At 41.7% G+C, this 26,330-nt stretch overlaps 1 protein-coding gene across 4 annotated transcripts; it reads right to left on the reverse strand.

The window, feature by feature from the left end:
- Window positions 1-12: 12 nt before the first annotated feature.
- On the reverse strand, window positions 13-25,906 carry kansl2 (KAT8 regulatory NSL complex subunit 2). Of its 4 annotated transcripts, none has more exons than XM_071347521.1 (10): window positions 25,818-25,906; window positions 24,445-24,703; window positions 24,060-24,232; window positions 10,616-10,730; window positions 8,263-8,426; window positions 7,780-7,946; window positions 6,366-6,462; window positions 4,863-5,122; window positions 3,386-3,580; window positions 13-464 (listed from the first exon to the last, which is right to left on the reverse strand). In XM_071347521.1, exons 2-10 carry the CDS (start codon window positions 24,693-24,695, stop codon window positions 378-380), a joined length of 1,509 nt encoding a protein of 502 aa, XP_071203622.1. In that variant the 5' UTR covers window positions 24,696-24,703; window positions 25,818-25,906; the 3' UTR covers window positions 13-377. The 4 variants fall into 4 exon arrangements, with proteins under 4 accessions (XP_071203622.1, XP_071203624.1, XP_071203623.1 ...); XM_071347523.1 differs by having other exon boundaries at window positions 25,829-25,854; XM_071347522.1 differs by lacking the exon at window positions 25,818-25,906 and adding an exon at window positions 25,522-25,782.
- Window positions 25,907-26,330: the final 424 nt, after the last annotated feature.

Below are 26,330 nucleotides of genomic sequence, written 5' to 3' on the forward strand. Positions count from 1 at the left end.
AAAATCAATACATGCATTTGTGGAGTGTTTATTGAACAGTAACAAACCAGTTACAAGTGGTGTTTCATCTCTTCACTACACCAACTTTGTATACAAGATATACATATGTTTGTAGTTTATGGAGAAGCCAGGAGTTATTCAATTACACAGGTAAAGTTGAGAAAGGCAACAAGACCAGACAGACACTGAACCGACTCAGAGTATCAGCAAAAGTTAGTAATATGACAACTGATTAAACAATGACTTAACAGTAGTCATTTGGCAATGGTGTGCAAAGGCTTCGTTATGATCTACCACCTTGTAGATCCATCTTTGCTTTGAATTGGTCAACTCAACATTAGTCTCTGGAATTCAACACAAGTCTGGAGGCAAAGCTCTCATCTGGAGGTGTCTGCTGCAACATGGTCCAGTTCTGTTGATGAATTTTCCGTGGTGTCCCCTCCTCCTATTACCTCTGATACAATCTGGAGGGGAAGATGAGCAGTTTAGCTAAAACTAGATTCATTCATAGCAGGCATTAGCCATCAACAATGTACAATGCCTTCAGAAAGTATTCATACCACGTGTGTAACAGCCTGATTTCTAAATGGATTAAATAGATCTGTTTCCCCTCACCCATCTCCACAAAATGACAAAGTGAAAGTGTAGACATTTTCGCAAATTTATTGAAAATGAAATATCTAATTTACATAAGTATACACACCCGTTTGCTATGACACTCCAAATAGAGCTCAGGTGCATCCAACTTTCTTCGATTATCCTTGAAAGGTCACTACAACTTGGAGTTCACCTGTTGCCAATTAATTCGTTTGGACATGATTTAAACTACAGAGTTCCTTAGCTGAGATGGGAGAACCTGCCAGAAGGACAAAGGTCTCTACAGAACTTCACCAATCTGGGCTTTATGAGAGAGTGGCCAGACAGAGGCCACTCCTGAGAAAGAGGCATGACACCACGCCTAGAGTTTGCAAAAAGGCATGTGAAAGACTGAGTATAAGGCAAAAGATTCTGTGGTCTGATGAGACAAATTGAACTCTTTGGCCTGAATGCAAAGTGCCATTTCTGGATAAAACCCGGCACAGCGCAACCTTGTAACACCATCCCTACCGTGAAACATGGTGGTGACAGCATCACGCTATGGGGATGTTTTTCAAAAGGCAGGGACTGGAGAGAGGTAATAATGAATGGAGCCAAATCTTTGATGAGAACATGCTTCAGAGCGCAAACGACCTTGGAATGCAAATCTTTGCCCTAGTCTAACAGGACAACGACACCAAGCATACTGTGTCACTAATGGCTTCAGAACAAGTATGTGAAAGTCCTTGAGCGGCCCAGCCAAACTCCAGACATGAATTCCATTGAAAATCTGTGGAAAGACTAAGATTCCGGTTCACCGCCACTCCCCATCTAACTTAACAGATTGTGAGAAAATCCCCAAATAGATGTACACAGCTGATACAGATATACCCTAGATGACTCAAAGCTGTAATCGCCACCAAAGGTGCTTCTATGTGAATACTTACGTAAATTAGACATTTCTGCATTTCATTTTAAATACATCTGCAAAAATGTATTCTACATTTTTCTCTCCACTTTGTCATTATGGGGTATTTTGTGTAGATTCAATTCAGGCTGTAACAAGTAAATGTAGAATAACTCAAGGGGTATGAATACTTTGAAGGCACTGTACATTTTCAATCTACTCAACTTTATAATAATGTATTTTTCTGTTGGTTAGTCATTATTTTCAGAACTGTGCTACAACTACTATGCTGAATAATAATACTACACACATTGGAAAACTCGACATTTTGCTGATACAATCATGTTTAAAATTATTTAGAGTCAAAGACATTGGGGAGGGGGGGTGCTAAGCTGACATATGGAATTGTTTTAAGACTGTCATACGTTTTGTCTCCCATCTCTTCATTCAAAGACTCATTCATGGACACTCTTACTGACAGTTGTGGCTACGTCGCGTGATATTGTTCTCTACCTTCCAGCCCTTTGTGCTGTTGTCTGTGCCCAATAATGTTTCTACCATGTTTTGTGCTGCTGCCATGTGTTGCTACCAGGCAATGTTGTTGTCTTAGGTCTCTTTATGCAGTGTTGAGGTGTCTCTTGTCGTGATGTGTGTTTTGTCCTATATTTATTTTTAATCCCAGCCCCCATCCCCGCAGGCGTCCTTTTGCCTTCTGGTAAGCAGTCATTGTAAATAAGAATTTGTTCTTAACTGACCTGCCTAGTTAAATTTAAAAAAAACTATGGCTCATTTAGCGATTTGATAATTTAGGACCCATTTAGGCATAAAAAATAAAACAGTACCATTCCAAAGTTACCACCTACTCAATCCAGTTTTTTTTTATTATTATGGACTGTCATTGTTCTTGCTTATCGGAGCTGTTCTTGCCATAATATGGACTTGGTCTTTTACCAAAAAGGGCTATCATCTGTATACCACACCTACCTTGTCACAACACAACTGATTGGCTCAAATGCATTAAGGAAAGAAATTCCACAAATTAACTTTCAACAAGGCACCTGTTAATTGAAATGCATTCCAGGTGACTACCACATGAAGCTGGTTGAGAGAATGCCAAGAGCGCAAAGCGGTCAAGGCACTTCGAAGAATCTATATATTTGGATTTTAAAACTTTTTTGGTTACTACATGATTCCATAGTTGATTTATTCTCTATTATTCTACAATGCAGAAATAGTAAAAAATAAAGAAACCCTTGAATGAATAGGTCTCCAAACTTTTGACTGGTACTGTAGATTTGCCTTTACTACTAATGCCCATAGAAACACATTGAATAACACATTCATAAATGGCAAAAAGGATAGTAAAAACATTTATTAGAAACAAGGTTTTGAAGTGTGTCCTGAATCTAGATAAAAAATATGCATATATTTTTTCACACATATTTAACCTCTTTTTTGGGTAGGCACAAAACTACCTTCATACTTCAATTTGTTTATTTTTTTACTGGTACCGATTACCTTCATACGAATCCCGTGACACTTGTGGGGGTCCTAGACCAAAACGGAGAACACGTGAGTCTCCCCTTTCCAGAGGGGTAATAGTTTGTAGGTCAAACTGTTCGAACGCTACAGACGTTTACGTGAGAAGACCGACTTTCAGGATGTGTCATGGTCTGACAAACACTGCTCTAATTCAGCCACCTGTCACCGCAGATGCAGAAGTGTGACACTGGCGGATGTGGTGGATCGAGACGCATTCAAAGTCAAAAAACAGATCCCTAGTTTAAACTGATGGATTTTGACAGGGATTTTTTGTTATGCAAATTATGTATGTATATAAGTAACTTAGAACAGCGCTTAAATCGACTCTCAGGGGTTAAGAAATCAAGGATGACAACTCACTTGGTCCTCTATAGACTGCAGAACTCTCTCAGAGAAATCCATGTCAGCAGAGTCGTCGTGTCCCGAAGCGTCCAGCTCGACCCCGGTCAGGATGTCCATAGGACCCTCAGCGATGGCCCTGATAGTCTGGTCCTCCAGAGCCAGGGCCGTGTCAAACATCAGAGGGGACGGAGGACACCCCACTACATCCAGGTCCTACAGGAGACGGGCGGGACATTAGTGGGTAAGTGTTACAAGGTGTTTCTATTCCTCAGCAGAGTAGATTAATACAGCTACGTTACAGGGGAAGTAAAAGGCAGATTTTTGTGACTGATAAACACTAATGCTATGGTTGAGCACATACAGTAAGCCAGTGGAATCCAAACCTTTTCAACGGGGACCCCATTTTTTGCGCCAGAATTTCTGCCTACTCTATCCCAGCAAATCTAATGAAACTTCAAAATTTGTAAATTGATTTATCAATAACCTTCAATTTATTATCATCTCTTAAAATTAACAAACCAATAAATACATTTTTTTCTTCAAAACATTTGTATATTGTCCCATACAGTAATCTGATTTTAAATATTTTTTTTAATAAACTGTCGACTTTGAATAATACTGCTGTGAGCCTTGTTAAGGGATACGTCGGGAATTTGGCAATGAAGCCCTTAATCTACTTCCCTAGAATCAGATGAACTTATGGATACCATTTGTCTACATGCAGTTTGAAAGAAGTTACAAAAGAGGATTACCGCAATTGCTAACAAGCGTTTGTGGTAGTGTGCATTGGCTCACCAAACTACCTCTAACTTCCTTCATACTGCACAGAGACAATTGTATCCATGAGTTCATTGACTCGAGAAGAAACACCCAACATATCACTGATTCCATACCTTCTAGAATGGCCTTAAAGTGTCATTTTAATATCAAAGTATTTTAGACGCTATTTTGGTATCAAAGACTCATGAAACCAACACTTTAAATGTCATTTATATTTTTGTTCAGTATACATGCAACATGTTTAGACATTCTGGGGGGTGAAAAATCAGTTTGAGGAATAAACGTGTTTGTTGCTTCCAACTGAATTGACTATCCCCTTTGTTAATATGGGGGGGAAACCAACAGACCATGGGAAGATGTTAATGTTAGCCCGGTTTGGATCTGGACAGTTACAACAAGCTGTCAGACTTGATTAGGGCACCGTTTGCAATAATGGTAAGCAGAAAGAGTAAAAGTAAATCTTGGTGGGGTGAATAAAATAAATACAAATCTGTGAGATACACACCCAGCAAGTTTCCTGTTCTTATGATTTACTCATAGCCTGAAATCCAGACACGTTGTGTGGTAACATTCCAATCCTTGTACTGTCATATGCCACAGAGTACAAGGAGCGGAATGTTAGCACAAAACATCTGTTCTCAACTAGCCTACCTGGTTAAATAAAAGGTGAAAAAATAAATAAGAGCAGGAAACTTGGTGGTCAGACTTCACGTACATCACTGAACTCTAGCGGCAGGCTCTCCGTGGGCTGTAGCTCTGCAGCACTCAGGTACATGTCTTTGGGCAGTACTGCATCCAGCTGCTCTGGGGTCAGGGCTGTCTCCTGTTCAGGCTGGTACATGGGGGGAGGCAGGGAGAGGTGCAGGGGGCAGCGAGGCTCCTCTGACTGGCCCATGTGAACAGGCCGGTCACAGGGAACATCCTTCAGCCCCGGACACATCTTGAACAGTACCTGGTTACTGTCCTGGTAGATGTCTGGATATCTTATGGTAAAGAATAGTAACTGATATCCACGATGGCAATTACATCAGTTATAGTCTCCCATTAAGATACTTCCGAGTATTGTGTATTACTCTGCTCTAGGAACCAATGTGAAGAAGCCTGGAAATCAAGGCTAAATCAGTTCATCTTCCTTCGTTGTTGGGCATCTATAGGAATCACGGGCATGCAACAGAACGTCAGAAACAAAAACAACCAGTTGGACCAGGGGTGTCAAACTCATTCCATGGAGGGCCTAGTGGTTTGCTGGATTTCCTTTCAATTAAGACCTAGACAAACAGGTGAGGCGAGTTCCTTACTAATTAGTGACCTTAATTCAGCAATCAAGTACAAGAGAGGGAAAACCCGCACACACTCTGCCCTCCATGGGCAGAGTTTGATACATACGCGTTAGACAAACAATTAGCACACAAATAAGCAGTCTACAACAACAGCATTAAAACGCCTTATGTTAGGTTGTTTTTATTAGCTTCACATCACAAGTTCACTACAATAACAGTATTTGGGTATTTGTTGTGTGAGACGCTGCAAGGTACAAATAAATGGAGGCTTGGTTGGTTTTGTACAACAATATTTTGCACCTCGTTGACAAACGCTTTGCTCTGAATTAACCAGGTTTTATTGATTCTTGGATTAACATTTTAAGCAGAATTACTTGCTATGTCAACCACTTGATTACGAGCAGACCAACAGTGTAATGAAACTGGTGTACGCACGTTTCTGCTCGAAAAACATGTTGAAATAAAAACAATGGATTTGTAAAGGAGGCATTTGTTCCTTCCAACTGAATTGACTATTCCCTTTGTTAATATAGAGAAAACCAACAGACCATGGGAAGATGTTAATGTTGGCCCTGTTAGGATCTGGACAGCTACCACAAGCTGTCAGACTTGATTTGGGCCCTTTTAGCAATAGTGTGTAGTAAAGGGAGAGTGAAATTAGTCCATGAATATTCTGGAGGTCAAGCATATGTAAGAAATTAGGGTTCAAATGGGAAATAAGTTATTGTGCAGACTGGTTAACAAGCTTGGAACGCCTTAGTAACGCTCCAGTTTTAGCCCCCCTCCCAAAAAAGGCTTTCGGCACAACAAGCATTAGTATGTGTAGGGTAACACCCCCACAAAAGTCCATGAAAAAGATGAATGCAAATTTGAAATCGAACTTTACGTAAACACATGACTGATCATAGAGGACACCAGAAGAACAGTATGAAGGATACGAGAGACGCAATGTCGTGTCATTGGGAGACACTGGTTAGAACAGCGGGTCCCTTCCACATAGGAGATACACCTCTGGCTAGACCGCATCGTATGCGCCTGTAGAGAGAACACACAACGACAGGAATAAGGTTAAGATCCTCGTTGAGGTTAATGCATATGCTGACCAGTTCATGCAACATCTTAGTCCGGATACACCAAATCCGGCATACTGCCTGCGTTCCCGCACACTATTACACCATTTTCCCTCTGCTGGCACTATTATACTGAGACGACATATCAAATTATTTCAAATTGGTGTTTTAGCACAATGTTCCAAATACCTGTATCTCAAGAATCAATTTATTTCTGAACGTGCTGCCTTTTTGGTCTGGTCTCCGTCGCGCCTTCTGTGCACCTTCCCACTCACAGACACCAAGCCCGTCACTCACAACGAAATAACTTCCTCTGACAAAAAGCAGTTTAAACTCGCTATTTGCATTTGAGGTTTAGTCCAACAGAATTGTTTATATGGACACCGAAACACTTCGACACTTTACTGTAATACACATTTCTAACGATACCCTCTCAAATCCCAAAAGGTAGAACAGACCCTACTAAAACGAAAGTATCAATGAACATGATTGTCGAAAATTAAATGCTAAGTTTGTCGTGCGCGGCATCACATACCGCTAGCAGCATTCTACCCACAGACTCATATGCTAGCTGTCTGTTTTATAAATGTGCAACGAGCATAAAAATACTAATTTATAAAATCAGGAAATTGGCAAATTGTTCTCATTCTGAGAAATAAGCACTTTAAGCAGGTAGGACACTTGATTACAATATTAACGTGAACAGTCTGTTTAAACCATTGGAGACAGATAGGAGGGTGTATTCATAACAGTTCTACCTTGTTAGCAAGCAAATAGAGCCAAGTTGGCTTGAAATAAAGATTTAGCCAGATCAGTGATTATAGCAAAACAATTCATGTTAAACTATTGCTAAAATCATTTCAATTAGTGTGTCCTATGGTTGTGGAAGACTTGTATTTAGCCTAGGTATAATTTTACATGTAGTATATTGACCTTTCTCAAGATGACGGTGCCACGTTGAAAGCCACTGAGCTCTTCAGTAAGGCCATGCATTCTACTGCCAATGTTTGCTATAGAGATTGCATTGTTTGATTTTATACACCTGTCAGCAACAGGTGTGGATGAAATAGCTGAGTCCAAATACTCTTGCATATGGTGACTCTAGATATTATTTTTAGGCCATATCGCCCAGCCACTCTGGGCTGCTAGGCATTTCATTTCCACATTCAATCTGAGACTCACATACAACCTGGAACATAAGTATTTACTTCTGCCAGGCCACAGACAGTTGCTGGAGTCCCCGGGATTAGAGTCCATCTCTACAAACAGATAAGCCACAGACCTGAAGAGGAGCTCCTTCAGTGACAGCCTGTCTCCTCTCTCGGAGCTGCCGGTGAAGCAGAGCCTCCACGCCGTACCGGCGGCGGTAGCGACGCAGAGCCTTCAGCTTTCTCAGGTTCTCCCTCTCCTTCATGGAGAGACCCTCCGGGCCAGTCAGCAAACTACTCCCTGTTGGACAGAAAACACAAAGTGTCACACTGTATTCAAAAAGCATGTCAAAGTAGGTGTGCTGATCTAGGGTCAGGTTACCTGTCACAAACACACCCATTACGCAGGAGGTGAGCCAGCTACTGGAATAACCATAATGATCTCACCCGGAAAACCCACAATCACATCTTGACAAGTATTATATGAAGCTGTCCAATTGGAACAATGATTTCTATTTTCCGTTGCAAAATGTTGCACTACAGTGAAACCTATTGGTCGCAAACCTGACTAACTACAGGACAGAACAGGCTGGGTTAGTGCAGCACCATGACTTTACCTAGGGTCTCATGCTCCACCTTGCGGCTGTGCAGGTATCGGCGCTTCTTCTCCTTGAGGAGGTGCTGCAGGCGTTTGAACTGGTCGATGTAGAGAGACTGGAGTCTGATGAGCTTCTCCCGTGTGATCAGAGCAACCTCCTCTGCCGTGTACACCCCTGCATGTCTGTAGGTCAAACAATCCATGCAAACAGTTACAACAGTCTACAGCAAATGTGTCGTATCTAGGGCTGTTACACTGACCGTATAAACACCACAATTCAAATTCCACGTGACTGTTAAGTCACGGGAATTAGACTTTTCCAATTTGATGCTGTAATTAGGCTTTTCAAAGTTGATCACTGACATCAATGCAAATGTATTAAAAAAACGAATCAAACAGAGCCCATGAGCTCATGTTGCGCAACATTTCTACAGGCTATGCAATCGAGTGAGAACAGGGTGAGGGCCTCTTATATTTACCTCAACTTTCCTAATATTAAGCACAATGCTTATCTTTACAACAGGAGTATAGCCTACCTGGCTGGCATGAAAATGAACCACGTGAAAAGCATTCTCCATTTATGTATATGTAAAGACAAGATTAAATCAATAAGTGTGATGGTGACAATTAGCTTATCACTTGTGAATATATATAACTTGTGAATGACGCCCAGCTTACGGCAAACGGCGCATTTTTTTGCAACTTCTTCAAATCATAGTTGCATGCTTCATGTAGCCTAGCCCATAGGCTTTATGTTTTGATAATAACTTATTAAAATAAAGCACATTCATCCACTTTACAACAGGTGTAGAGCCTAACTGGCATACATACACAGCACGTGAGTTTCAAGCTTGGGGAAGATCATTTTCACCATAAAAATGCACCTTTATAATAAAAGCAATACATGCATAATCACATTTGTGGTCACTTGAGAACGGTGTTTCCCTGCTAATGGAACATTCGTGCTTATAATCTACTGCCATGTACGCTTTAGTTAAACATTTTAAGCTAAAAATGTTCTCATCTGTTGCGTCAGGCTCATTGCTTAAAACAGTTTTTTTTTTTTTTTTTATGCTAGCGGTTGTATTAATTGGGGATCTATCGCATCCCACAACTGTTAAGAATATTTCTCGGACAGAAGGACCAGTTGACCAATATATTAGGTCAACTTTTATACAATGGGGGATATTAGATTGACATAGGCTAGTGCTTTTGCTGTTCGGTAGGCCTACTCTTATTGGCTGACGAAAATTGAAATGTGGACTGTTGTTCCACAATACGCGCAGGACGCACGCAGTTGTGTCCCCGATGTGTCCGTCTTCACTTGTAGCCTGTGAGAAGACTCTCCATCATGTGATCGGGGTTATGTGAATGAGAGGCGCTTCGGCACGCAGCCCGGAGAAGGAAATTCTAATTATTATATTCAGCCCAACGGCCACAAAAGGCATGGATTTTTTTTTTTGGTATGCGGCATTACGGCCACAGGAAGGGGACGCAGCCGGGAAAAATCTAGGCATTTTCAAGTGCTTGTCAAATTGTGAATGAGACTGATGGTGTGTACAGCCTGCTTAAAAAAAAAAAAAAAAAGAGCTCATGGCTTAATGAAACTTTTTTCAAATCATTAGTCGCATCATGCAGCCTTTATTAAAAATGAAAACATATAGCCCAATATTTATCACAAGTTACATAACTCTAAATTAAGCATAAGAGCCCCCTTTTCTTTGTTAACCACTCAATACAGAATAGCTCCATTGTGCGCACTCCCTCAAATCGTTGGGAGGAAATAGCCTTTTATTCAGCTATGTTCAATTGTATTCTTCATACTATAAAATAATGCCATGGAAATTTAAGCAAATCGTGTCTGCTAAATGAACTAGTGTAGCACACAGCCATAGCAGGCCCTAACATAAGGACAACTCAGTATGCCATTCTGTTCATCTGAAATAGACAACATTCTCTTCGTATCATGTTTCTTTAGACCAGTCTAAAATAAATGGATTTATTGTGATGTGTAGGCTAGATTACATGGATTTAGACTTTTTTTTAAATGAGGATGTTTCAACGGTCTGCATCAGTGGCTTGTAGACTATGAGTGGAAGCCAGGAGATGCTAAATGGGTTTGTGTTAATTACAGTGAGACTGGCAGTTACTTGCTTGACAATCACCGGCTGACAATTTCATGACCGCCACAATATGATCTTGCGTTCCAATTTTTTTTTACAAGTTGAGCTAAATGTGATATCAATACCTTGAAGTAAAAGGATTTTTACAGAGTACATTAACAGTGAAAATATCATAATTAATCTCATGGACATTACAAGACCCATGTAATGTGAGCACAAGCAAGCACACAACACCAAAAGGTGTCTTACTTGAGAGGATCCTCATGGTCACTGTCAACGCTGTCAGCTTCACTGTCTGGATCTCCTCTCCATGTCTGGTCCAGCACCAGTGGTCCCTGCTCCTCCTCACTCCAGCTGTCCACATCTGACAGACAAGCACCCGTCAATTCCTCTGCTCTATTGCATGGCTCAATGCAAACAAGAAAGTCATGACACTAAATAGCAAGTATACAATGCATTCGGAAAGTATTAAGAACCCTTGACTTTTTCCACATTGTTACAACCTTATTCTAAAACGGATGAAACAGTTCTACACACAATAAATAATCTACACACAACGCCCCATAATGAAAAAGAAAAATGGTTCAGAAATCTTTGTAAAAATAAAGGAAATATTGCATTTACATAAGTATTCAGACCCTTTACTCAGTACTTTGTTTAAGTACCTTTCGCAGCGTTCACAGCCGAGTCTTCTTGGGTATGACGTGACAAGCTTGGCACACCTGTATTTGGGGAGTTTCTCCCATTCTTCTCTGCAGATCCTCTCAAGCTCTGTCAGGTTGGATGGGGAGAGTCACTGCACAGCTATTTTCAGGTCTCTCCAGAGATGTTCGATCGGGTTCAAGTTCATCCTCTGGCTGGGACATTGAGACTTGTCCCGAAGCCACGTAGGGTTGCAAACTTTCTAGGAAATTTTCCATGGGAGTTAAGCGGGAATTTTGCTTAAATTCATCAAGAAAAGTTAGCTTATAACAGTGAACCTTTGTGGGATACACAAGGCAATTCTAGGTATTGTGGCATATTTTGGTTAAACTATCCCCAATTCAATTGCAACCCTCTGCATGCACAGTGCATTTTCCATCACATGTACAGCTGATTCAAGATCTTGCACACTAATGAGATGCTATTGAGCCCACACTACTATACTGTCTGGCCCAAGGACTACATGCTTTCTGGTAAGTTTTGATTACAATACTGGGTGGGGCGAAAATATTTTATGACATGCATGATTTTTTGTTAACTAGTAAATAGTAGCCTACAGCAAAGTGTTTAAATCATTTCTAACTTGTTAAATACTGCTAATTAGTTTTTACTACCATGTGGGTTTTAGCTTGCTTGAGCCTGCTAACGGAGTGTTAATTCACATTTCATTTTTAAAGAACTCCTTTGTAAAATAAATGTTTTATCTGTACATGGAATTGTATTTGTTTGTTTTTTTACAATTTTTTCCCTAATCTTTACAGGAAAATGCCACGGGCACTATCTGATGTGTGGAGACATTTCACTGCAGCTAATGTAGAAGGAAAAGCGGTGTGAACATTTGCAAATACTGTGCCAAATCATGTGAAGAATGCAACAAAGATGCAGAATCATCTGGCCAAGTGCATAAAGTTCCCTCAACGCTCACAACTTCTGACAAAAGTCTCTACTTCTAATCGAGGTGAAAATTATGGAGACACCGCATCGATAGCAACAGCTCATGGTCCTGACTGCTGAAGGCAGTCATCAATGACCTTGGACCACAGAAGGTATTTGCACTGCTGACTGAAAATGCTGTGAACATGAAGGCTGATTGGTCTAAAGTGGAGGAGGCCTACACTCCCATTGGCTGTGCTGCTCATGCATTGAATCTGCTCCTCAAGGACATCATGGCACTGAAAACAATGGATACACTCCACAAGAGAGTCAAGGAAATGGTTAGGTATGTGAAGGGCCATCAAGTTATAGCAGCAATCTACCTCACCAAGCAAAGTGAAGAATAAGAGCATCACATTGAAGCTGCCCAGCAACACTCGTTGGGGTGGTGTTGTCATAATGTTTGACAGTCTCCTGGAGGGGAAGGAGTCTCTCCAAGAAATGGCTATATAACAGTCTGCCGATATGGACAGCCCCATCAAGAGGATCCTCCTGGATGATGTATTTTGGGAGAGAGTGGTAAGCAGCCTGAAACCTATAACAGTAGCCATTGCACTGCCATCCTGCCTGATGTTCAGACTCTGCTTGCAGATGTAAGAAACCTGTACTGCCCTGCCCACTTCACTGTTAATCCAAGCAGAGGAAACTGCAGTTTTGAAATGCATCAAAAAGCATGAAGACGTCTGCCTGAAGTCCATAAACTTTCCGCAGCGTACATGTTGGACCCAAAGTATGCTGGCAACAGCATCCTGCCTGGTGCAGAGATCAACAGGGCCTACGGTGTCATGACTACCTTTTCTCGCCACCTTGGCCTGGACGAGGGCAAGGTTCTTGGCAGTCTGGCGAAGTACACTTCCAAGCAAGGGCTTTGGGATGGAGATGAGATATGTTGGCACGACTACCATATTGCATCAGCCACCTGGTAAAAGGGACTTTGTGGATCTGAGGCTCTTTCCCCTGTTGCCTCCATCATCCTGCAAATCCCACCAACATCAGCTGCCTCAGAGCGCAACTGGTCCTTGTTTGGGAACACACACAACAGGCTGACCAATATAGGGTTGAAAAACTGGTGGCCATCCGGGCAAATTTGAGGTTGGAAAGAAATAGTGAAGACGAGGCCTCAGAGTCTGATGTTCAAGAGGTGGACATTGAGGAGGTCCAGGGAGAAGACATGGAAGCCTGAGGGGAAGACAACCAAAGCTTAAGTTTAGACTATCATTTCACAGATGCATGTTGAAAACGTTTTGGGAGATGCGATGGATCATTGGGGATCATTCAATATTCCCTCTTGTTATTCAGTGAAATCATCCCATGTGAAGGGTCAACTGATTTAATTAAAAGTTCAATTCATAACTAAATATTTTATTTCTATTGTAAGAATTTTATCATTTACAAATATGTCTACTTATGATAAGGTAAATATATCAAAAGCAAAAAACATCTACATTTAAAATAGTATTCATTTGCATTTATTTCCATGGAAAGTTTCCACCTCTGAATATTCCCCAAAATGTGCAACACCACTCTTGCGTTGTCTTGGCTGTGTGCTTAGGGTCGTTGTCCTGTTGGAAAGTGAACCTTCGCCCCAGTCCGAGGTCTTCTTCCATTTAAGAATGATGAGGCCACTGTTCTTAGAGACATTCAATGGGCCACATTTGTGGCCTGCTGGAGGTTTTTGCAGGGCTCTGGCAGTGCTCCTCCTTGCACAAAGGCGGAGGTAGCGGGTCCTGCTGCTGGGTTGTTGCCCTCCTACGGCCTCCTCCACGTCCCCTGATGTACGGGCCTGTCTCCTGGTAGCACCTCCATGCTCTGGACACTACGCTGACAGACACAGCAAACCTTCTTGCCACAGCTCACATTGATGTGCCATCCTGGATGAGCTGCACTACCTGAGCCACTTGTGTGGGTTGTAGACTCCGTCTCATGCTACCACTAGAGTGAAAGCACCGCCAGCATTCAAAAGTGACCAAAACATCAGCCAGGAAGCATAGGAACTGAGAAGTGGTCTGTGGTCACCACCTGCAGAACCACTCCTTTATTGGGGGTGTCTTGCTAATTGCCTATAATTTCCACCTGTCTATTCCATTTGCACACCAGCATGTGACATTTATTGTCAATCAGTGTTGCTTCCTAAGTGGACAGTTTGATTTCACAGAAGTGTGATTGACTTGGAGTTACATTGTGTTGTTTAAGTGTTCCCTTTATTTTTTTGAGCAGTGTATAACTTTGAAGTTTGTCCGAGTTCGCCTGCATCTGCGCGAGCGTTTGGACATGTGCACTAAACATGCTAGCAAAAGTAGCTACTTCGACATAAGTAATGGACATTATCGAACAAAACAACGATTTATTGTGGAACTAGGATTCCTGGGAGTGCATTCTGATGAAGATCAAAGGTAAGGGAATATTTATGATGTAATTTCATATTTCTGTTGACTCCAACATGGCGGAGAAATGTTGTTATTTTTGAGCGCCGTCTCAGATTATTGCATGGTGTGCTTTTTATATAAAGTTTTTGAAATCTGACACAGCAGTTACATTAAGAACAAGTGTATCTTTAATTGTGTAAAACATGTATCTCTCAAAGTTTATGATGAGTATTTCTGTTATTTGACGTGGCTCTCTGCAATTTCTCCGGATATTTTGGAGGCATTTCTGAACATGGCGCCAATGTAGACCGAGATTTGTGGATATAAATATGCACATTATTGAACAAAACAAATGTATTGTGTAACATCATGTCCTATGAGTGTCATCTGATGAAGATCAAAGGTTAGTGATTCATTTTCTCTATTTCTGCTTTTTGTGACTACTATCTTTTGCTGGGAAAATGGCTGTGTTTTTCTGTGGCTATGTACTGAGCTAACAATTGTTTGGTGTGCTTTCCACATAAATCCTTTTTGAAATTAGACATGTTGGCTGGATTCACAACATGTGTAGCTTTAATTGTGTCTTTCATGTGTGATTCCATGAAAGATTGATTTTTATAGTAATATATTTGAATTTGGCGCGCTACATCTTTTCTGGCTTTTGGCCAAGTGGGACGCTACAGTCCCACATATCCCAGAGAAGTTAACCACCTAACTGAGGAACTCAATTTAACCTTGCGCAATACCCTAGATGCAGTTGCACTCCTAAACAAAAGACATATGTCATAAGAAACTAGCTCCCGGGAATACAGAAAATAGCCGAGCTCTGAAGCAAGCTTCCAGAAAATTGGAATGGAAATGGAGCCACAACTGGAAGTCTTCCGACTAGCTTGGAAAGACAGTACCGTGCAGTATCGAAGAGCCCTCACTGCTGCTCGATCATCCTATTTCTCCAATTTAATTGAGGAAAACAAGAATAAGCCGAAATTTATTTTTGATACCGTCGCAAAGCTAACTAAAAAGCAGCATTCCCCAAGAGAGGATGGCTTTCACTTCAGCAGTAATACATTTATGAACTTCTTTGAGGAAAAGATCATGATCATTAGAAAGCAAATTACAGACTCCTCTTTAAACCTGCGTATTCCTCCAAAGATCAGTTGTCCTGAGTCTGCACAACTCTGCCAGGACGTAGGATCAAGAGAGACACTCAAGTGTTTTAGTACTATATCTCTTGACACAATGATGAAAATAATCATGGCCTCTAAACCTTCAAGCTGCATACTGGACCCTATTCCAACTAAACTACTGAAAGAGCTGCTTCCTGTGCTTGGCCCTCCTATGTTGAACATAATAAATGGCTCTCTATCCACCGGATGTGTACCAAACTCACTAAAAGTGGCAGTAATAAAGCCTCTCTTGAAAAAGCCAAACCTTGACCCAGAAAAAAAAAAATAAATAAATAATCCGCCTATATCGAATCTTCCATTCCTCTCAAATTTTAGAGAAAGCTGTTGCGCAGCAACTCACTGCCTTCCTGAAGACAAACAATGTATACGAAATGCTTCAGTCTGGTTTTAGACCCCATCATAGCACTGAGACTGCACTTGTGAAGGTGGTAAGTGACCTTTTAATGGTGTCAGACCGAGGCTCTGCATCTGTCCTCGTGCTCCTAGACCTTAGTGCTGCTTTTGATACCACCGATCACCACATTCTTTTGGAGAGAATGGAAACCCAAATTGGTCTACACGGACAAGTTCTGGCCCGGTTTAGATCTTATCTGTCGGAAAGATATCAGTTTGTCTCTGAATGGTTTGTCCTCTGACAAATCAACTGTAAATGTTGGTGTTCCTCAAGGTTCCGTTTTAGGACCACTATTGTGTTCACTATACAGTGGGGAGAACAAGTATTTGATACACTGCTGATTTTGCAGATTTTCCTACTTACAAAGCATGTAGAGGTCTGTAATTTTTATCATAGGTACACTTCAACTGTGAGAGACGGAATCTAAAACAAAAATCACGAAAATCACATTGTATGATTTTTAAGTAATTAATTAGCATTTTATTGCATGACATAAGTATTTGATACATCAGAAAAGCAGAACTTAATATTTGGTACAGAATCCTTTGTTTGCAATTACAGAGATCATACGTTTCCTGTAGTTCTTGACCAGGTTTGCACACACTGCAGCAGGGATTTTGGCCCACTCCTCCATACAGACCTTCTCCAGATCCTTCAGGTTTCGGGGCTGTCGCTGGGCAATACGGACTTTCAGCTCCCTCCAAAGATTTTCTATTGGGTTCAGGTCTGGAGACTGGCTAGGCCACTCCAGGACCTTGAGATGCTTCTTACGGAGCCACTCCTTAGTTGCCCTGGCTGTGTGTTTCGGGTCGTTGTCATGCTGGAAGACCCAGCCACGACCCATCATCAATGCTCTTACTGAGGGAAGGAGGTTGTTGGCCAAGATCTCGCGATACATGGCCCCATCCATCCTCCCCTCAATACGGTGCAGTCGTCCTGTCCCCTTTGCAGAAAGGCATCCCCAAAGAATGATGTTTCCACCTCCATGCTTCACGGTTGGGATGGTGTTCTTGGGGTTGTACTCATCCTTCTTCTTCCTCCAAACACGGCGAGTGGAGTTTAGACCAAAAAGCTCTATTTTTGAATCATCAGACCACATGACCTTCTCCCATTCCTCCTCTGGATCATCCAGATGGTCATTGGCAAACTTCAGACGGGCCTGGACATGCGCCTGCTTGAGCAGGGGGATCTTGTGTGCTCTGCAGGATTTTAATCCATGACGGCGTAGTGTGTTACTAATGGTTTTCTTTGAGACTGTGGTCCCAGCTCTCTTCAGGTCATTGACCAGGTCCTGCCGTGTAGTTTTGGGCTGATCCCTCACCTTCCTCATGATCATTGATGCCCCACGAGGTGAGATCTTGCATGGAGCCCCAGACCGAGGGTGATTGACCATCATCTTGAACTTCTTCTATTTTCTTCTATTTTCTAATAATTGCGCCAACAGTTGTTGCCTTCTCACCAAGCTGCTTGCCTATTGTCCTGTAGCCCATCCCAGCCTTGTGCAGGTCTACAATTTTATCCCTGATGTCCTTACACAGCTCTCTGGTCTTGGCCATTGTGGAGAGGTTGGAGTCTGTTTGATTGAGTGTGTGGACAGGTGTCTTTTATACAGGTAACGAGTTCAAACAGGTGCAGTTAATACAGGTAATGAGTGGAGAACAGGAGGGCTTCTTAAAGAAAAACTAACAGGTCTGTGAGAGCCGGAATTCTTACTGGTTGGTAGGTGATCAAATACTTATGTCATGCAATAAAAAGCAAATGAATTACTTAAAAATCATACAATGTGATTTTCTGGATTTTTGTTTTAGATTCCGTCTCTCACAGTTGAAGTGTACCTATGATAAAAATTACAGACCTCTACATGCTTTGTAAGTAGGAAAACCTGCAAAATCGGCAGTGTATCAAATACTTGTTCTCCCCACTGTATATTTTACCTCTTGGGGATGTCATTCGAAAACATAATGTTAACTTTCACTGCTATGCGGATGACACACAGCTGTACATTTCAATTAAACGTTGTGAAGCCCCAAAATTGCCCTCGCTAGAAGCCTGTGTTTCAGACATAAGGAAGTGGATGGCTGCAAACTTTCTACTTTTAAACTCGGACAACACAGAGACGCTTGTTCTAGGTCCCAAGAAACAAAGAGATCTTCTGTTGAATCTGACAATTAATCTTGATGGTTGTACAGTCATCTCAAATAAAACTGTGAAGGACCTGTGCGTTACTCTGGACCCTAATCTCTTTTGACGAACATATCAAGACCGTTTCAAGGACAGCTTTTTCCCCATCTAAGTAACATTGCAAAAACCAGTAACTTTGTCCAAAAATGATGCAGGAAAATTAAATCCATGCTTTTGTACTTCTAGGTTAGACTACTGCAATGCTTTACTTTCCGGCTACCCAGATAAAGCCCTAAAAACATCTGCAGGAATCCAGACTAGAACCAAAAAAATGTATCATATTACTCCAGTGTTAGCCTCCCTACACTGGCTTCCTGTTAAGGCAAGGGCTTACTGGTGCTCTTCCATGCCGTCCCTAGGAGGGGTGCGTCACTTGAGTGGGTTGAGTTACTGACGTGATCTTCCTGTCTGGGTTGGCGCCCCCCCCTTGGGTTGTGCCGTGGCGGAGACCTTTGTGGGCTATACTCGGCCTTGTCTCAGGATGGTAAGTTGGTGGTTGAAGATATTCCTCTAGTGGTGTGGGGGCTGTGCTTTGGCAAAGTGGGTGGGGTTATATCCTGCCTGTTAGGCCCTGTCCGGGGGTATCATCGGATGGGGCCACAGTGTCTCCTGACCCCTCCTGTCTCAGCCTCCAGTATTTATGCTGCAGTAGTTTATGTGTCGGGGGGCTAGGGCCAGTCTGTTATATCTGGAGTACTTCTCCTGTCTTATCCGGTGTCCTGTGTGAATTTAAGTATACTCTCTCTAATTCTCTCTCGGAGGCCCTGAGCCCTAGGACCATGCCTCAGGACTACCTGGCATGATGACTCCTTGCTGTCCGCAGTCCACCTGGCCATGCTGCTGCTCCAGTTTCAACTGTTCTGCCTGCGGCTATGGAACCCTGACTTGTTCACCAGACGTGCTACCTGTCCCAGACCTGCTGTTTTCAACTCTCTAGAGACAGCAGGAGCGGTAGAGATACTCTTAATGATCGGCTATGAAAAGCCAACTGACATTTACTCCTGAGGTTCTGGCATGTTGCACCCTCGACAACTGTGATTACTATTATTTGACCATGCTGGTCATTTGAACTTCTTGGCCGTGTTCTGTTATAATCTCCACCCGGCACAGCCAGAAGAGGACTGGCCACCCCTCAGCCTGGTTCCTCTCTAGGTTTCTTCCTAGGTTTTGGCCTTTCTAGGGAGTTTTTCCTAGCCACCGTGCTCCTGCATTGCTTGCTGTTTGGGGTGTTGTGCTGTACAGAAACCCAGCCTTTTGAGATATCAGCTGATGTAAGGGCTATATAAATAAATTTGATTTGTCCTTAAGCCATTTTGCCACAACTTTGGAAGTATGCTTGGGGTCATTGTACATTTGGAAGACCCATTTGCGATCAAGCTTTAACTTCCTGGCTGATGTCTTGAGATGTTACTTCACTATATCCACAATTTCTCCCTCATGATGCCATCTATTTTGTAAAGTGCACCAGTCCCTCCTGCAGCAAAGCACCCCCACAACATGATGCTGCCACCCCTGTGCGTCACCGTTGGGGTGGTGTTGTTTGGCTTGCAAGCCTCCCCCTTTTTCCTCCAAACATAACGTTGGTCATTATGGCCAAACAGTTCTATTTGTTTCATCAGACCAGAGGACATTTCTCCAAAAAGTACGATCTTTGTTCCCATGTGCATTTGCAAACCGTAGTCTGGCTTTTTTTAATGGCGGTTTTGGAGCAGTGGCTTCTTCCTTGCTGAGCGGCCTTCCAGGTTGTTAATATAGGACTTGTTTTACTGTGGATATAGATATTTTTGTACCTATTTCCGACAGCATCTTTAAAGTCCTTTGTTGATGTTCTGGGATTGATTTGCATTCATCTCTAGGAGAAAGAACGCGTCTCCTTCCTAAGCGGGATGACAGCTGCGTGGTCCCATTGTGTTTTTACTTGCATACTATTGTTTATATAGATGAACGTGGCACCTTCAGGCATTTGGAAATTGCTCCCAAGTATGAACCAGACTTAAAGGTCTACAATTATTTTTCTGAGGTCTTGGCTGATTTCTTTTGATTTTCCCATGATGTCAAGCACAGAGGCACTGAGTTTGAAGGTAGGCCTTGAAATACATCTGTTCTCTTCAGTAAGGCCATTCTATTGTCAATGACTGTCTATAAAGATTGCATGGCTGTGTGCGTTTTTTTTCTTCTTTTTACGCACACAGCCATGCAATCTTTATAGACAGTCATTGACAATAGAATGGCCTTAATGAAGAGAACAGACACTTTTTACGTAGAACCATCATAAGATGGCACCTTTTCAACAAGTCATTTCGTCAAATTTCAACCCTGCTTGAGCAGCCCCGGTCAAATGTAAGTGCTGTTATTGTGAAGTGGAAACGTCTAGGAGTAACAACGGCTCAGTCGCAAAGTGTTAGGCCACAAGCTCACAAAACTGGACCGCCAAATGCTGAACTGTGCTCGGTTGCAACACTCACTAACGAGTTCTAAACTGCCTCCGGAAGAAACGCCAGCACAAGAACTGATAGTTGTGTGCTTCATGAAATGGCCAAGCAGCTGCACACAGGCCTAAGATCACCATGCGCAATGCCAAGCGTCAGCTGGAGTGGTGTAAAGCTCGCTTCCAGTGGACTCTGGAGCAGTGGAAACATGTTCTCTGGAGTGATGAATCACGTGTCACCATCTGGCAGCCCGACAAATTAATCTGGGTTTGGCGGATGCCATGAGAACACTACCTGCCCAAATGCATAGTGCCCACGGTAAAGTTTGGTGGAGGAGGAATAATGGTCTGGGCTGTTTTTCATGGTTCGAGCTAGCCCCAGTGAAGGGAAATCATGAACGCTACAGCATACAAAGACCGTCTAGACGGTTGTGCTTCAGACTGGCAACAGTTTGGGGGAAGGCTCTTTCCTGTTTCAGCATGACAATGCCCCCATGCACAAAGCGAGATCCACACAGAAATGGTTTGTCAAGATCGGTGTGGAAGAACTTGAATGGCCTGCAAAGAGCCCTGACCTGAATCCCATCGAACTAGGGCTGGGTGATAGACTAAGACTAAAAAAATAAATCCCTCAAAATAATGGGCGATTCACAATATACATCTAAATAAGCATTGTACAATTAAAAAATGGTAAAATTATTGCATTTCAAACAGACCGCAATAATTAAGTCAGGACTTTTAGTTATACCTAGGCAAAATATAAGCCTTCCACAGTCATAAGACCCACTAATAAACAATTTGAAAAAATTAACTTGCAATAATCATCAATCTGGCTTTCAAGTCTATGAAAATGCCCTTGTTACAAATTTACCTAGAACCATGTATCATGCACATTCACTAACAATGACTAAAATTAACATAGGTCACATCAACAAGTCCACATGCTGGAGATAAGCCAGTTCATCTTTACATTTCAAGTTCAGGCAACTTGGATCCATTTGCCTGCTAACAAGGTTGAACTGTTATGAACACAACCTTCTGCCGCCAACGGTTTGAAAAGCATGTTACTATGTCCACTTTGTTCAGAATGACAAGTTGCCAATTCCTTATTTTATATAAGTTGAGTTATGCTTATTGCACATTTACAAAACAGACAGAGAGCTAGTATAGTAGTCTTTGGCTAAAATGCTACTAACCTAACAATTACACGCACGACAAACAGTATTCATTGATACTCTCGTTTAAGATCGTTGCAAAATCGAATCCCCGAGCTAACAACGTAAAAATCTGTCGTTCAGCCCTTGAACAAGGCAGTTAACCCACTGTTCCTAGGCCGTCATTGAAAATAAGAATTTGTTAACTGACTTGCCTAGTTAAATAAAAGGTCAAATTAAAAAATTAAGTAGTCTTCTCTGCACGCAATTTGAGTTTATTTTATTTTTACAGGGACAGTGCACATTAATCAACGTTTCAGTAAAAGTGCCGGTTTTAGCCAGCCGGCTAATTTTCAACCGCAGTCCCTGGGCAGGTTATTATTTGAGCAGTTGAGACACAAAAATTGTATCGTTTGAAAAGTTAACTATTCTATTACAGTAAAATAATGTCTCAATGTGTGTCCATCTTACCAATTATTGTGTGTAAACCATAGAGGAAGAGTAAAATACTAAGTCAAACTTATTGTCAAACTTATTGATGAAATCGAAGCGTTAGCTGTATGGTGATTTACGAGTCATAACTTACATTTTACCGGTACTACCAGTAGTAGTAGGCCAACCAATAACGCCACGACGAAATGCGTTTGAAGTGATGATGCACCGTCGAGAACAGCTAGCATGTCAAGCAAAGTACATCGCCAGTGGCACGCACACACTTCGTACAGATCAGCAGGTGGGGGCTTTGTGGCAGCCAGACGAGACAATCGAAGGAGGATGCGGTGAGGAAAGTTACTGGGCTCGAATTTAGTCACGCTTGCTCTATATAGATTGATGCTTCTAGTTGTGCATGTTATAAACCTATCATCATCCAAAAAAAGTTTATACTCCATGACTGGATTTATGCATTTTTCCCCCCAATGCTACATTAATTTTGGCAGACCTAACTTGATTGACCCTTTTTCTACAAGGCCTGGTCTATGAGGCCTAATTATTTGTATGAATATTTTGTTAATGCCTAGGCTAGACGCATTCAGGTAATGAACTCATTATGCATCAAATATTTATTGTCAATCATTCTTGAATGTTAGGCTTTACAATTACGTAGATTAATGAACTGATAATACATTCATACATTTGTGAAATAATGCAATTTATGTGAATAATGTTTAATGTTAATTTGTGTATTAATAATAATCTGAAAATCGGTCTGAAATTGAATATTTCTCCTATTGTTTATTTCCATATAGCCTAGGACAACGTGGTTCCTTCCAAGTACTGTTATTCCTTATCCACTTAATGTAAAAAAAGTTGCACTTGCGCGCCTCACTTTTGTGGGGAAAATCCGTTAACTTCTTATGGCTGCAGGGGCAGTATTGAGTAGCTTGGATGAAAGGTGCACAGAGGTGCCCAGAGTAAACGGCCTGCTCAGTCATAGTTGCTAATATATGCATATAATTATTGGATAGAAAACACTGAAGTTTCTAAAACTGTTTGAATTATGTCTGTGAGTATAACAGAACTCATATGGCAGGCAAAAACCTGAGAAGTTCCACTTCCTGTTTGGATTTTTTCTGAGGCTGCTAGATTTTCAACCAAGCTCCCAATGAAATTACAATGAGATATGGATGAGTTTTCACTTCCTACAGCTTCCACTAGATGTCAACAGTCAATAGAACTTTGTCTGATGACTGATGTGAAGGGGGGGCCGAAGGAGACGGGAATGAGTAATCACTGCCATTAGGTGACCACGCATTGAACACGCGCGTTCACGTGATAGGCAGCTCTGTTCCATCTCTCAACTGAAGTCAATATAATTCTCCGGTTGGAACGTTATTCAAGATGTATGTTAACATTCTTAAACAGCGAATCAATTGTCTGGCCTAATGTAAAAACATGGAAAAAGTCAAGGGGGTCTGAATACTTTCCAAATGCACTGGATGTTTTGGCTTGAAAAACATGCTGAAATAATGATTTAGAAATTCATTATGATTTGTAAAGGAGGCGTTTGTTCCTTCCAACTGAATTGACTATTCCCTTTGTTAATATAGAGAAAACCAACAGACCATGGGAAGATGTTAATGTTGGCCCTGTTAGGATCTGAGCCGCTACCACAAGCTGTCAGACTTGATTTGGGCCATTTTAGCAATAGTGTGTAGTAAAGGGAGAGTGAAATTAGGCTATGAATATTCAAGGTCAAGCACATGTAAGAAATTAGGGTTCAAATAGGAAATAATTAGTGTACATTATGGTTAACTGAAGTACACTCTAGGAAAAATATGGTTATTCTAAAACATGTTGCCATTGCATATGGCTTTAGAGGAAAAAGAAGATTCAGAAATATTATTCACCTAGGATGCGGGTGGCTTCACTGCGGCCACTGTCCAGGCCATGCGTCTCAGGGCGGTTGTAGCCACTGAGCTGAGATAGGAGGGCTTCAGGCGAGGGTCCGGATGAGGCCTTTCTCAGCTGGGCCTGGAGAGCCATGGCATTCCTTCTAGCGTGCTCCGCACAGAAGGTCACCCTGAATGTAGACATAAGAATCACACGCAAGATAAGAACTAAGTCCACAAAGAACTCAAGATTGTGCAGATATTTCTGAAGACCTGACTTGGAAAGTAAAAGACTCAGTATTCATTGATACACTAAGGGATTTCCCAGATTCAAGCCCACATAGATCAAATGCGGTTTTGAGAGTTTGATCAAACGCATTTATATCCAAGTTGCTTCATTCACCCTTCTTTCTTTTCCACCTTAGGGGCTGCGTTTGGGCAGCGCTTGCCATTCTTGTTGGAGACGTAGCTACACTGTCTGTAAGGGGCGTTCTTGTCCTCCAGGACGTGTTTGATGCAGAACTCCAGGCCCTCCAGGCGCGGCTGGGAGCAGGGTCGCTGTGTGAAGGAGCAGGCCTGGGGCTCCTGGGTACGGGCGGTCTGGGCCACACGGCCTCTGCTCGATGGCAACACATGGATCCTTATCCTGTTCATCACTGGTCCTGGAAGGGAAATACATGTTCCGGTGAGTAGCAGGGGCTGAATTAGCAACCCGACAGTTACAATTTGACATAGCTAATTAGGTGAGACCAGGCGAATATTGACATTTTAGTCATTTAAGCAGACTCTCTTATCCAGAGTGACTTACAGTAGTGAGTGTACACGTTTATTTTTATGCCTTCTCCCGTGAGAATCGAACCCACAACCCTGGCGTTGTAAGCACCATGCTACCAACTGAACCCAACGGGATACCACAATATGTGGTAGTAAACAAAGAACACAAGGGGCATTAGAATAGAATCCTGATACTACAATACAACAAACATGGGACACGATCAATTAAAATGAAAACGTTAGTGTGTGTCCGACGGACCGGACCCATGTCACATTAACTTAATGTGTAATCCATAATTCAAGCCTTACTCAATTCTCATTCATCAAGCATTGCCACAACCTCAGCAATCAATCAATAGTTATAGTTAAAACATGTGCATTAGCATAACCAGTGACAAACAAAATAAGCAGAAATAAAATTATGAAAAAGTCAAGAAAAGTACAAGGCACTACTCATGACATCTGTCCAGCCAGTATGCCACATCGTTTCAGAGCTGACATTTGCACATGCTGTTGATTGATAAAATGCCTAGTAACATTTTTTTTAAATAAAATAAATTACGCAGAACAGTAGAGACACCGACCTTTCCATTGCAACATTTTTTATAACAAATGTTGTTAGTTAATTGCTACGTTATCTACCAAGCCATTTGTTGTAATTAGTCGCCAAACAAGTATGTTCAGCATAAAACAAACTGTACTCTACCATCTGTGCCAAACACTTGTGCTGTGACGATCCTGCATAAAACCCAATCACGCGCCACATGGAACAGGTCCGCCTCCTTTAAGCTCAACGACAGCAAATTGTAGCTTTTGTGTTAGCTTCTTAGCCAGTTAGCTTTAGCAGCCATGTTTGTTTAGCGTTCCTTAGTCTCTGTAGCAACATATACTGGTTTATTCGCTGTCGATGTACAGATGCACTCTGATTTAATCAAAATATGTTAATAATCAAAAAAGGACTTTCATATAACATTTTGGTTAATATAACGGCGAGGAGCTTACCGTGTCCTTACCGAGACAGTTCTCGAAGCACAATGCCACTGCGTCGTTTTTCCCGCACTCTCCTATCAGTGCCTTGAGAAGATGGACCCGCCCCATTTGAGCTTTAATTGGTCCAGACTAGTGGGTGGGAAATACACGATAGGTTGAAAGACCTGTCTCTCAATTTACAAAACCCACATCTGAGCAAGTAGATATTCAATGTAGCTTGCGACTTTAGTATATTATTTATGTAAACAAAGATTGTTGCATGATCATAAAATAAAAATAAAAATAAATGGGATGTTTTTTCTTAAACATTTATTGACATGGGATTATATCAACCACATTTAAAAAATGAACTTTGTTCACAACAAAAGAACATACCTTTAGTTATTTTAAACAATATATATCCCAAAAATGTCAATTACAGACCTGAGTTGTGGTACAACTAAAACATTAAGACGTGACAATGTGTACAGACAGATACAACTTTTGAGCAGTTAATGAAGTACAAAGGAGTAGCAATGTGATTTT

Source organism: Salvelinus alpinus, chromosome 17 (assembly GCF_045679555.1).
Source record: "Salvelinus alpinus chromosome 17, SLU_Salpinus.1, whole genome shotgun sequence".
In the NCBI taxonomy this organism is placed as follows: domain Eukaryota; kingdom Metazoa; phylum Chordata; class Actinopteri; order Salmoniformes; family Salmonidae; genus Salvelinus; species Salvelinus alpinus.